This window comes from Myodes glareolus, chromosome 4 (genome assembly GCF_982192425.1).
Source record: "Myodes glareolus chromosome 4, mMyoGla1.1, whole genome shotgun sequence".
Lineage (NCBI taxonomy): Eukaryota > Metazoa > Chordata > Mammalia > Rodentia > Cricetidae > Myodes > Myodes glareolus.
In genome coordinates this window covers 25,134,684-25,148,551 of record NC_142029.1, presented here as the reverse complement: position 1 = coordinate 25,148,551, position 13,868 = coordinate 25,134,684, and the positions used below count along the sequence as shown (strand labels likewise).

Here is a 13,868-nt window from a genome sequence, read left to right as displayed (position 1 = left end):
TACAGCATGACACACCATCCCGTCACTGTCATGGGCACCAATGTGCCTTTGCCCTGAAGATCACCAAGTAACAAATTCCTGACTGTCCTGGACTCAGGTAAGCATGATTTTCCCTGCTCTCGGTATTGTCACTTGGAAGATAACCAGGCCCAGTGTCTGATCTCTTAGAGTATTCTGCATTCGTATTGACCCTTTACACACTGTGCAGAATGTGTGTACATTTGTGGACACACGCATGTAGAAGCACTCATTCTGCCTATAGCCTTGGGGCACCAGCTATGTGACAACTGATAAACTTGGGGGGGTGGGGCTTTGTCTCTTGCTTGGAGCAGGAGGCTTGCTGTCTGTGCTCTCTCCCCCTGGGCAGAATAACTGCCACCGTGTCCAAACTGTCGTGGGTCAGTGAGTGTTGGCCCCTATTATATATCTAAATAAATTCTTTTGAACCTCTCCCAGACTTGTGGATTCTTGCTACAGAGCTCTATAGAAGGATCCTATATACCATGTTTTCTTTGCTTAGCTCTTCTGTAACTTACAAATATTGTGTGAAGTGTGGTGTGTGCAATAATTAAAATTACACACCCACAGTTTCAAGCGCTTGAGGAACAAAAGCTGGAGAATTGTCACAAACTTGAGGCCAGCCCAGTCTATAGCGCCACTTCCAGACCAGCCAGGAATAAAGAGTAACTCAAAAAAAGATAAAGACAAAATGAAGCAAAAGTAAATTTGGATGAAATAAAGAATTTGCAGTTGCTGAGGTCATCACTGGTAGGTTTGGGCTAAGCAGCCACTGAGGCTTCTTTCTGTCTCTACCCTCACAGCTGCCACAAAGGAAACAGCAGGTGCCCTGCCATGGCTGCCTGTGCATCTCTAAGCTTCACTTCCCCCGAGAGGAGCTTTATAAGCTCCCGAAGCAATCAGAAGCTTCAGGCGCCACACCCCATAGGCTGGACACACAAAATAATTAAAGGACCAAACCTTTCCCCTTCCCCTACCACCACGGAATCAGAGATCGCAAGCATACTATGGGCAGCTATGTCAACTGCATAGTATGGGTTCACCCTGTCCCCTCCGAAACCTACAAAAGAGATTACTTAGCATTTATGGGCCTAAACTCTCTTCAAAACTCTCAGCATGTCTACCTGTCGATCTACGGTCATAATAATTCTTCTAATAAATCTCCAACCCAAAAGGACAATCTACCCCAGTGTTTCCCATGAACCCATGAACCTTTCGGTTACCCAGGAAGTCCACTATCTAAGAAACAAGTTCTCCCAGACAAGTCTCCAGCTGCCTTGATCTTGAATTTCCCAGCCTCGAGAAGTGTAAGAAATAAATGTGTTTTGATAAAGCCACCGGTGGTATTTTGCTATATAGCTGCTCAAAGAACCTAATTTGGGACGTTTGTATTGAGTGGGGTGATACCATGACCAAACAAACACTAAACATGCGGAAGTGGCTTCCGAAGTAAGCAAGAGGCAGCAGAGGCCAGAGCAGTTGTGAAATGCATGCTGGACTACAGCTTCAGCGTCATCAATGAACTGAGGAGAAAGGGTCTCCCTTGGGGAGGGGAAGGCTGAGAATGGAGGAGGGGAGCCTCCACATCCTGAAAGTATCAGGTGGTTCTGAACAGGATGCTGATAATTGCAGAAGGCACCCTCATTCTGATGAGGACTGCGGCTGACATCGAGGAAGGTGCCATCAGTCGATGGAAGAGAGACCGACCATTCTTGTAATAAAACAGCAGAGAAATTTCACTGAAGCTTTGTTGTTTTAGCTTTGCCACAGTGGCGGTGCCTTAATCTACTGCTATTTCAGCCAGCAATTGCAACTCCACAGTTACCCACTTGCTTCTCTAGCAGCAACCTGGCCACTCAGGCTGCAGCCTGCGGGGATTCTGTTCCTGCAGGCACTGGCCCTGTCGCTGCCACTAAAGGTAGCCTTAACTAAATCTCTATCGCTCTAATTATAAATAAGACTTGAGACTGAAAGGCTGGGGTGAAAACCGGCTAGCTTGTGAGTGATGAGACTGGGTATCTGGCTGAGAAAACGTCTAGGCACAGTGCTGATGAGGCTGTCTAGTTCCTCTTAACAGTGAAATGTAAAAGAAGAGGACAAATTTTTAAAATGTAGTGTGTATTTCTGTGTGTCTGTCTCTGTGTGTTTATGCATGTGGTATGTGTGTGCGTGCATGTGTGTGTGTGTGTGTGTGTGTGTGTGTGTGTGTGTGTGTGTGTGTGGTGTACAACTTGCAGGAGGTGGTTCCTTGCAGGAGGTGGTTCTCTCCTTCCACCATATGGGTCCCAGGGATCAAACTTGGGTCATCAGACTTGGTGGCAGGAACAATCATGGAGCAATCTCGCTGGCCCAAAGAGAAGTGTTTTTAAACAGAATAGCTAGATAAAACAAATAAGGAAAACACAAAAGTTTGAATTTTTTTTCAGCCTGTTCCTACTGGGAAGAAAACAAAGGAGAAAAATCTGTGGAGGAGAGAACACAGGTGTGGCCGAGGACTGCTTGATAAGATTTAGGTGGCTCGGAGAGCCCAAAGGAGGCCAGGTGTTATTCATCAAGACAATGAGGGCGATTAGTCAGCTGTACAAAGGGCCTATTGTCCAAGACAATGAGATAATGATTTCAAGCCATCTTAGACTTCCTATAGGAAAAGAGCTCCACTCCCATCTGAAGGCCACATTCAGGGCTGGAGGACAGAATCCTAGCAAAGGAAGAGCCCTGCCTCTGCCCAGCACCGGTTCCTGGGGAGGCCTTTGCTTCCTGAGCTCTCAGATCAGTCACACCAGGTGTGGCTCCCACTGGCTCCTGAAGAGCTTGCTGGGTGCTGAGCAAAGCTGTGAGGGGTGTGGCTACTTCACCTGGATTTCAAAGACTGCCTCAGTGTTTGGTGGCCCCTGGAAGGAGAACTGTGGTGTGGGTGGAGGCAAATGCACAGAGCACCCACTACAGTAATACCCAGCAGGCCATGGGAATGGGGTTGCCCACAGGTGTGTGTACTATTCTACTCTGGAAAAGTCACAGCCAGGCAACTCCAACCTGTGAGGGCGATGGTGTGGGCTGCACCCAGCAAAAAACGAGGGCAGGGTTACCCAAAGCTGTTATGCAGGATCTGTGGTCCTGGTGGGCTTGAAGGGCAAAATATTATTATGCCAAAGTGATTCTGAAGCTGCAGGGTCTTAGACTGACTCAAGGCCTGTCACTCATTTTCCCCCCTGAATTTGCTCTTTTGGGATAGAAATGTCTATACTACGCCTACAACACACTGATTTTTAAAACCATGGTGATTGTGTGATGTTCCCGTTTAACTAAAGTGGAATTTGCCCCAGGATGAATCACCTTGAATCCCACCCATGACTGACTTATATATGCTCTCCTAAGATACTGGCTTTTGTTTGCTTGTTTTGTTTTTTTAAGACTGGTTCTTGGTTTGTAGGTCTGATTGGCCTGGAACTTGCTCTGCAGACTCACAGAGATCTACCTGCCTCTGCTTCCTCTGCCTCTGCTGTTCACTTTAACCAGTGCAAGCAAATGTGTGCTCGAAGTGTCAAATCCACATCAGCTTATGCAGACTAGGAATTAATATATATATTACTCATTATATATAATATATGTAATATGTAATACTCATTAATAACTTATACTGGCTACATATTAAAGTCAGTATGTGTTGGGGTGAGTAAAATTATAATTAAAATTAGTTCACCTATTGATTTTTACTTAATGTGGCTACTAAAACATTTAGAATTACATGTGGTCAATATTCAATTCTCTTGGATTGAATGAAAAAGAGAAAGCAAGCTACGTGCCATTCTTTGACTTGTCACAGTGGCTGTGATGTGACCAGCATGCCTTCCCAGCCAGGATGGACTGTACCCTCAAAATAAGAGCCAAAGTTAACCCGTCCTCTGTCAGGTTGCTTTTGCGGGAGTATTTTTATCACAGAAACAGGGCTTGTGTTTAAGTCAAGGGGAGGGGGACACAAGTACTCATGGAGCAAGCAGGCTGTCCAAGTCGCAGGAACTCCCTACTCAGCACGAGCCCGGTGCGACTGGTTGCTACGGAGAACTCTAGCACAGCATTTTCTGTGTCTCATGGTGACATCATCCACCACCCCGTCCTCACTCTGACTTCGGGAAGGCAACCTCACATTTGCTGCAAGGGTCCCTTGAGGGCCACTTTCCCCAGGCTAGGGTGGGGGTCCAGTCATTTCACAACCTTAACCTTGGGGTGGGCAGTGTGCCCCGGACATCAGCTTTTTTTCTTGAAACAAAAATGAGAAAAGATGTCTTCAGGACACCTCAGGCTGGGAGGACTCCTGACACAAGGTTGAATCAGTGCTGGGAGACCTTTGAGAAGTCCTTGAAGTAAACACTAGGTGCAGCCTCACTATAGAGTTGGAGCGCTGAAGGAGGTCTCAAAACAGTTTCAAGTTCAGCATTCCTACTATACGCTCTCCCGAATATTCTCTCAGTTGGCCCTCACACCCACTCGGAGGGATGCAGATTACTTCTCTATTCCCATTGGTCAGGTGAGGAAACTGAAGGCCAAAGAGAGCAAGTGACTTGTCCCAGGTCACAGCTAAAAAGTGATTCAAGGCCAGACCTCCTGAGATCCAGGGCACCACAGGTCCCCTTCACCTCGCTTTCTCCACATCACAAAGCCCAAGTTACTCAGGAAACAAGGATACATCAAAGTCACTACAAACCTGGTAACGTAGTTTTTACCCAAAAGTCTCTCGGGTCTGAGACCTTTGTCCTGGGCCATTTCCCACCTCTTTCCAAGATGTTGCTGCTGCTGCTGCTGCTTCCTCCTCCTCTTCCTCCTCTCCCTCCTCCTCTTCTTCTTTGACAGGGGCTAGTCTCAAACTCACAGAGATCTGCCTGTCTCTGCCTCCCCAGTGCTGGAATTAAAGGCCTGCACCACCACCGCCCGGCTCCTTCCAAGCTTCTTTGAGCTCACACCCCAAATCAAATTTCTCCAGCTTTCCTATGAAACGCAAAGGCTAAGGGTCTGGTTGTTCTCCCGGCTGCAGTGTTCTCAGGGTCGACCCCTTCTCCCCTGCAGGATGCTACACCTCGTGAATGCTTTCCAGAGCTCTCTGGTAACGTGTATATAAATGACCTGCACAAGCAATGACTGACAAACAATGCTGCCACAGCTGCTGGACCTAGGAAACGAGGAAGCATCAGCACAGATTAGGAGCACTTGGTAGGGCATCACCTGCTGCCATCCTGGAGTCCAGGAGGACCCAGGGCATTTGGAGCTGCAAAGGAGAATTCTCCACACAGGACATGAGCTCACACTGAGATTTTGAATGTAGTCTTAGCGCTATGCAGAAGTCAACTTCACGGACACAAAATCCTTCCAAATCCTCCCTTCAACTGCCATGACCAGAAGCAGGTGCTTCTGTAGCCACAGATGGGATAAAGGCAGCTGAAAGGAACAGGGGTCAGGGCTCGGCATGTCTTCTAGCACTGGCTCCTTCAGCAGAAACGAAAGGAAGCACCCTATCAGACAACAGCTGCTAAAGAGGGTACGGGAAACAGTACCCATTAAAACTGCAAGCGAGGGGATGGGGAGATGGCTCAGTGGATAAGAGTGATTGTTCTGCAAACATGAGGACCTGAGTTCAAATCCTCAACACCCATGTAATAAGCTGGGTAGTCATGCACACCTGTAAACCTAGCATTGTGGGAAGCAGGAACAGGAGGTTCAGTGGGGTCTGCTGACGGCCAGCCCAGCTCCAGTTTTAGGGAGAGACCCTGTTTCAAGGAAATAAGGCAGAGAATGGTACTGCAGGACACTGGATGTCCTCCTCTGGCTGCCACACACAGAGGTGCATGCACACACATGTATACATACACTGAACACATGCATGTACACACACACACACACATATTATACACATCCGGCCACACACATCTATCAACCCATACATCTGTCAACCCAGCACTTAATAGGCTGAGCCAGGAGTGTCATGAGTTCTAGAGCAGCCTGAACTATATTAGGGAGATGCCGCGAGAGAAAAATCACTGCTGAATAAACAAGTCAGTTCTGAAAATGAACAGGTGGACAGTAACACTTATGTCCAGCCACTGGGCAAACCTACTGTCCAGTGAGGACCTGAATGCCAAAAACTTCTGCGCAGCCCAACAAGAGTCACCAAGTCCAAACAAAAACTTTTAGAATTCCTCCCCTAGGATGTCAGCTCCTCCTCCCCTAGGAAGTCTTCCTCCTCCCCTAGGAAGTCTTCCTCCTCCCCGGGAAGTCCTCCCCCACTCCCAGAAGTCCTCCTTCCTTAGGAATCTTCCTTGGAGCCCAGCAAGCATGATCTAACCCTTAGTTTTCCTCAGTCAGACATCACAAGCACAACAAGGCAACCTGGAAGTAAAGGAGGAGACAGAAGCTGTGGACAGCTAGAACCCAACCGGCACAGCAAGTGGCGGGACCCCGACCTGGGAACTGACATTACCCATGGTTCACCTGCACTCACAAGATGACTGTATATCAGTACTGGCTGATCGTGAGCCCTGGCTGGGAAAACTAGAGATAGGGTAGAAACATCTTATACCCCAAATGCTGGGGTTCCAGAAACAGAGGGAGACCATTTTCCCAGCAGTTAAAGAAACACCGATTAAAATGACAAGATACTGATCTATAATTAAAAAGATGAATAAAGAAAGAGGCGTATTTTAAAACAAACGACCCATAGCCACCAAGGCTGAAGACAAACAGAAACACTGCCCTGTCCCTGAAGTCACCAAGAGCCTATATCCGCCCACCGCTAACTTAATCCTCCGTGCCTGGAGAGTCAGCTGAAATAACTAATTCAAAAGAGAAGGGGAGTGGGTAACAGCTGGAAAACTATAGCAAATGTCCAGCAATAGAGAAACACTGGTGTGTAATTTAATGAAACGTGACACAGATGTTTACATGGGAAAAGGCTCTATACGGGATGTTGTTAGTTGGAGAGAAAAAGTAGAACAGGAAATTGTAAAATTATATACAAAGTGATAAAGATTGGGAGGAACCACAGAGAAACACAGTAGCTGTGTTTGGACTGGAGGATTATAGATGTGTTTCCTTGCAGTTCCTGTGGGGTTTGGGGTGGGAGTGGATGATAATAAATAGCCCTTTAAAGAACTGACTCCGGCCTTCCCAGGAAGACGGGTTTGTCACTATCTGCTGGAACTCAGGAGACTAACCAGCGACCCTTAGCCTTAGTCACATGGAGTGTCCACGTGACTGAACAGCCTGGGGGCAGAGGAAGGAGAGGAAGGTGACATCAGGCTTCTGTCTGGGTCAGGGAGGCACAGACAGTAACTATTTCATTTTGCAAAGGGGTCCATGGCTGAGACACAGAGGACCCTGGGCCCTAGAGAAGGCAAAAGCATAGGCAGTTCTATGTAGTTAGACGCTGAGGTCGATGATATGAGAACCAAAGGTGAGAGGATGCAAATTCCCTTCCGATAGGTAAATTTATATCTTGCCAACATGCAGGTAAGTCTCGAATTAGAGCAATCTCAAATGTCAGGTGGTCCACTCAATCTGGAGCAGGTTAAGGAGACTTCCTGGTTCACAAAATCAAGAATCTCACTGTTGTGCTGATTGGCAGATGTGTACTACATGCTTTTGAGGCTCAGAACACTCTTACCATGGGGTCTTGCTAACTGGCTGGATAAGGCTATTGTTACCTGTGCCATAGCCTGCCTCAGACTCTACTTCCCACCAAGCTCCACTTAGGAGGACATCAGAGTCTGGAGTCTTGGTGTCACCTAACTAAAGTCCACCGACCACTGTGAAGTCCTTCCCAGCAAGGCCATCACAAGGCTGTACCACCTCATGTGCACGGCTCTCTACACAAGCCATTTGGATGGAAGTCTCAGCCTTGCTCTTCCCACTCTAGGATGTTGACTTGGTGCTCTGGTCTGTAAAATGGGTATACTAAGGGTCTCTGTGGTTTTATCGCTATGAGGCTGAGATAAGAAAAGCAGAGTGAATATAAAATAACCTTTCTGAGTTAGGAAGACTCACTAAAGCCAGGACTGAACAAGATGATCAATACAAGACATCTTGCGAATGCAGGGTATAACTGGGCTCTTTCAGCGGTAGCTACCGACCAGAGAGGTGGCTTAGTGGGTAAATAATAGCGATCCCTGTAATAGCACAAGCACGAACAGAGTGCCAGTGTCGTGGGTTTCCCCAGGGAAGGGCTAGGGAAGGGTTTTGGGAGAGTTGAAAGGATGCTCATTCTTCTCTTTCAGACAGATGCTCTGACGGTATCTGCTACCCAAGTACCCTCTGCTCCTTCTCACCCTCACAAATGCTCCTCTGGACAAGAAATAAGCCAGAATCACTGATTTCTGTGACCTTCAAGACCCAATGAAAATAAGAGTCAGGCCATTGCTCGCTATCCTTGCCACTTGGCAAGCTCACCCCCTCCTTTGGCCCCATTTTAGGAGGAGGATGGGACAACAGAGGCAGAGGGAAACTGCCTACCACTGACTGTATCTTCTCTGGGCTGAGGTTTGGTCTGGTTGCGGTTAGTCCTGGGGCCTGGGGCCGGGGCTTCCACCACCCTGACCTATCTCTGCTGCCCACCCTACCCCCCCCACCATGGGTCCTGGTGCCCCACTCACAGCTCGAGGATGAGCACCACGTCGGTGCGGTTCTCATAGACGTCGTGCAGCGTGATGATGTTGGGGTGCAGCACCTGCCGCAGGATGCTCACCTCCCTCTCGATTTCCTCCCGGCACACGCCCCGACGGCTGGCCCGGCTCTGCCTCTTCTTGATGAACTTGGCGGCATACTCCAACCCTGTGCTCTTCTCCCGGCACTTCTTCACGATGGCAAACTGGCCGCTGTGGGGACACGGACCCACACAATTAAGGTGCAGCCACTGGAGAGGTGACCCTCATGGCCAACTACCAAACGATCACCAAATTGTTCTACCAAAACAGAAAGGCATATCACTGGCCAGTGGCCATGCCTGACCGACATGCAGTGACTGAGATAGGACAGGGATTGGGATTCCCCTTCCATTGCTACAAGACCTTGACATTTTACTAGGAAGGGATGTTACCCTTGCTGCTGGTATACAAAGGTGAACACTAAGACCCTGGAAAGCACGGACTTGGTTAACCTTGTCCTTGCGAAGCCTCAGCTAAAACCCAAGCCTAAACTGCCACCTAAAGTCACAACGTCCATAAACAGGCTGGGTTGGTAAGAATCCTGACTGGGATGGGAGTTGGGGTGAAGACCACTTGGCAGAGCTAACCATCATCACAGTGTGAACAGGGGGTTGTGAAATTTGGAAACTGGGGCATAAGGAGAGGTCAAGCGACTCATGACAGAATGAATAACAAAACCAGACATCAAAGCCACAAAGCTTCTCACAAAGCTTCTCAGATAGTTACAGGAGACAGGACCCTGCTCAGGCTCTTTAGGATGGAGACCATGAAATGGTGTCTATGCCAGAGAGCCAGCCTCCCTGGGTGCTCTGAGGGCAGCCCATGCTTCTTCGTCTCGATTCAACCATGAGCGGGGACAGATCTAAATCCCTGGGGATTGCTAGTATCTCCTCCTTAGGTCCTCCTTCTCACCTTCCACATTGCTCTGTTCCCCCACTTCCCCTCAAGTACACACGTTATACCCAGATCACGGAGTCCCCATAAAACCAAGCTTGAACTCTGCTCTCAGCCGCTGTGTCAGACAGACCGGGAGTCCAAGCTTAAGCCTGCATCAAGGCTCTTTGCTTTAACATACAGGACTTGGTCTTCTAGTTGGTTTTGGGGGGGACTCCGTGATTTGGGTATAACACACACTGCTTAGGTAACTCAGAAAGGTTTATTATGCTGCTTATTGGCTTAAGAAGGGGCCCACTGGATCCAGAGCCCAGATACACTCTCTTAGTGGGGCTGGTGTAAAAGTTACAGTTGCAAGAAACTGGGTATTTGTCCCAGCCTTGGAGAATGACATTGCATCTACAGTATTCTGTTGTTAGAATAATCTTTAAAGAGATGGCCTTCTAAATAAACTGGCTGAGCAAGCAGGCAGACACCCAACAGTTAAATAGCCTCCTACTACCAGCACTTAAGAGATGTCATCAAAAGCAAACTCGTTCATCTCTCCACCTTCGCCCTTCACTCAGCGCTGTCTGAGCATGTGTCCTGTGCTGGTTGGTAAATAACAGGGAACAAAGGCAGAGACAACAGGTGCAGAGGGGCCCTGGGGGAGAAGAGGTCCATAGGAACTAGGCTTGGGGCCAAATTCACCTTACACCATCCACTAACTAATGTTTCAGCTCTCCAGACTCCAAGTATTGGCTCTGAGCTGTCCACACACTAGGGGCTCCTGCAGGTAGAGGAAGGCCAGTGTGTACGTATTCAATGTGATTTCTAACACAGATAACCACATGGAGTCACTCTGGGTCTTGGGGACAGAAGGTTCCTGAGTGGGTGCCAGCAAACACTTAACAAAGCTTTAGGTCAGCACTGGGGCAGTATATTCCTCTCTTTCTGGTGCTTCAAGAGGCTGCTGGCAGGCCTGGCATTTCAGAGTTCCTGTAAGTGTCCCCCACAATCCTGAGTGAGTTGATTGATGGAGAAAGTGGGACCCAAGGATTTTAAGTTGTATGCCTGCTGGTGGCGGTACAGGGTTAGGTTTGACACCCAAATCCCCCAGTTCCCAGCTTCAGGCTGTACTGCCTGAGTCATGACCTGGGAAGGTACAAACGTGATGTAGTAAAGTAGAGCTAAAGGTTCCAGGTCACCTTGATGTAGCATCTCTTTGGTCTTATGAAGGGAATGCACATGGCTTTCTGTCACATGACCGAAAAATACCTCAAGTTCTCAAAAAGTATTTGCTTTTGGCTCTTGGTTTCTTCAGGATAAGAGTGAGAAGAAGGAGCAGGGCAGACCTATTCTTCCTCCCTCCAAATGGAGGCACTCTGAGAGTGGGTAACTAGGATGGACTCAAATACTGGCAACACCAGGCATCCTGAAGCCTCTCTTCTCTCAGGAAGGGCCCCCTTGCCTTTGACTGTACCAGGAAGAGTAGAAAAACTTTCCACTAGGCCCATGATGCAATGGGTGGGGTCTGGGAAACTGGGACAGGTCTTAAGGTTAGACAGACCTGCTTCAGGGCCACCCTATGTGGTCATATGGGTCAGTCAGGTCACTACCAGCTCTGAGCATCCGTTTCCTGGCCTGTGAAAGGGGAGTCATGATTCACTGTGAGACCGCTCGAAAGGAAACATTTGTACGGCTGGCTCACCATCAGCAGGAACAGCTGGCGTGGACAAGGACTGGAAGTCACTGCTTCAGATGGTCTGAAATGTATGGCCAGGGGATTGGTGTCATTTTAAAAGTGCCCTTTGCCCTGATTCCAGGGTACACCACCCAGATGTGCAAATACTTCTACTCTAAACAATGAGGTGACTCTTTCAGAGCAGTAGGTGTCAACCTTGGCAGCATTCTAGAACGCTCTGGGGAATTTTTAGAACAAAGGAGATTGAGATTTCAAGTCTAGAGACTCTGAGTTAGCTCTGGACTATGGCCTGCAGATGAAGATATTCCACTTTTTGTCTCATTCTGGTTTTGTTTTGTTTTTTTTTTTTTTTTGATCTAGAGCCTTACCATGTAATTCAGGCAGGCCTTGAACTCAAGGTGGCCCTGCCCTAGCCTCCCCACTGCTGGGATTACAAGCATGTATGCCTGTCCCCTGCCCCGTGGAACTTTCTTAGGCAGCTGTGGTGGGAACCATGACTTATAACAGCTCTCCTTTGCAGATAAAGAACCCCAGCAGGGTCACTGGCCAGCCCTCTTGATATCACGTTCCCTGGGAGACCTTTAACCCTGTACTATTCAAGGAGACAGGGGAATTAGGTGGGAAAGGACCATCAGGTTCTGTTAGGGGGGCATGGGCATAACTCTGTGATAGGAAATCTACAAATCAAGACAGTTACGTTGGTTTTCAGGAGCCCCCGGGAAAGGTTTGCTTCTGCCGCCTTTGTTGGCGCTAGCAAAGTCAAAGTGCTGTAGAAGAGGTTAACAGTTTCTTCATGTCTTCTGGCTTTATGCAAACTGTGGTCAATATGTTGACGAACAGTATGTGTTTAAAGAATTAGAGGCCATAAATTTGAAAGAGAGTCTGGGGAATGGGAGGAGTTAGAGGGAGAAGAAGGGGAAAATACTTACATGAAAATTTTTTCTTTGGTTTTTTTTGAGTCAGGGTTTATCTATGTAGCCTTGGCTATCCTGGAACTTGCTCTGTAGACCAGGCTGGCCTTGAACTCACAGATATCAGCCTACTTCTACCTCCCCAAGCGCTGGGATTTAAAGGTGTGTGCCACCACGCCTGGGTAAAGAGTGGAGATGCTGGGGATTGAATCCACATACTCATACATGCAAAGTATGCACTCTACCACTGAGCTATATCCCCTGGCCATTGAAATTCTTAAAAAACAATATACCTCTGTGTGTGTAGAGTGGGGATAGAGTGAGACAGACAGACAGACAACTATGCTAGGCTTAACATGCACAGTGGACTACTCCATGACCACTGCTCATGCACAAAAGCAGAATCTGTGGTGATAGCACACTACCCATCAGGAGGCACCTGTAGACTCAAAAGCAGGTGAAGACAGTGTCAACCACAGGCCTTTGCCCCCAAGAAACCTCTGCAACCAGAAGCTGAGGTGCCCACCTTAGCAACCAAGTTAGGATATGGGGGTGAAGGACAAATGGCAAGGGCTCCCCTGCATTAGGACAGAGCCACTCAGGGTAAGATGCGGGGAGAGAGCAGACTCCCAAGCCTTGGATTATGCCAATACTGACTCAGAGACCTGAGAATACATCCTGTCAGAAAGTTCACTGTGGGCAGAATCGAAGACTTCCCCTTCATTCTCCAAAGTTAGTCTCTGAGCTGGCGCTGGGAGTCCTGGGTTCTAGTCAGGACCTCTCCGTTAACTGATCACAACTCCAAGCAGCCTATTTAACTCCTTTGTCCTCAGTTTCTTCCCTTTCCAAGGTGGGGTGTGTGTGATAAGGCCTGCTCCACGCTACTTCGAAGAGTGTTTGGAAAACCACAGTACCTGTGAAAGGATGGGACCATCCAGGGGAAAGGACCACAGTGTTAGCAGGGGGGAACTTGGTACCTAAAGCTGATACAAGGCATGTAGGAGGCTTTATCAAGGGACAGTAAATCCACAAGACACAGAGCACGGTCCATGCTCTGCCAGCACACTCTCCTGCCATTGTGTCAGGAGCAGGCCCCTCTTCCTGGGCAGAGGGCTCAGCTCCCCAGACACTCAGCACCTGTTAACGAGGTCACTAGCAGATAGGCCTGGTTCCAGAACTTGCCTAGGCCTGGTTGCAGCTCACAAGGGCTCCCCTGTTATCTGACTAGGAACCCCATGATATATTTTTAGATAGTGGTTCAGGGTTTGGTAACATCCCAACCCCAAAACCCAACACTGCATGGAAAAGGCTGACTCAACCCTCTCAAATTCTTTGCTGCCAGGAGAAAATAATCCCCAAATGACCCAAATATCATACCATGAGATAGAGTAATAAAGCCATGTGGACATTGTCACACATGCAGCCATTCTCTTTAAAAGTGAATTCTACAGCCATTTACACACACACAATAATTATATATATATACATATATGTATATATATACACACAATATACATACACACACAATAATATATATACACAATATACATACAACATATATATGCACACACACACACATGAAGACACAATCTTGGTTCCATTTTCTAGAGCTGGCAAGATGGTTCAATGAATAAAGCGCTTCCTGTGCAGACTGAATGACTCTCCCAGAGTCCT

At 48.0% G+C, this 13,868-nt stretch overlaps 1 protein-coding gene across 2 annotated transcripts in view; it reads right to left on the bottom strand.

Annotated features, from left to right (window-relative positions):
* Dapk2 (death associated protein kinase 2) overlaps window positions 1-13,868 on the bottom strand; it is a 128,226-nt gene that overhangs the window by 51,599 nt on the left and 62,759 nt on the right. For both annotated transcript variants that reach the window (XM_087905329.1, XM_087905328.1), the window contains exon 3: window positions 8,655-8,876. In XM_087905329.1, coding sequence (XP_087761455.1) covers window positions 8,655-8,876 — 222 coding nt within the window. The remainder of the gene's footprint in view (window positions 1-8,654; window positions 8,877-13,868) is intronic.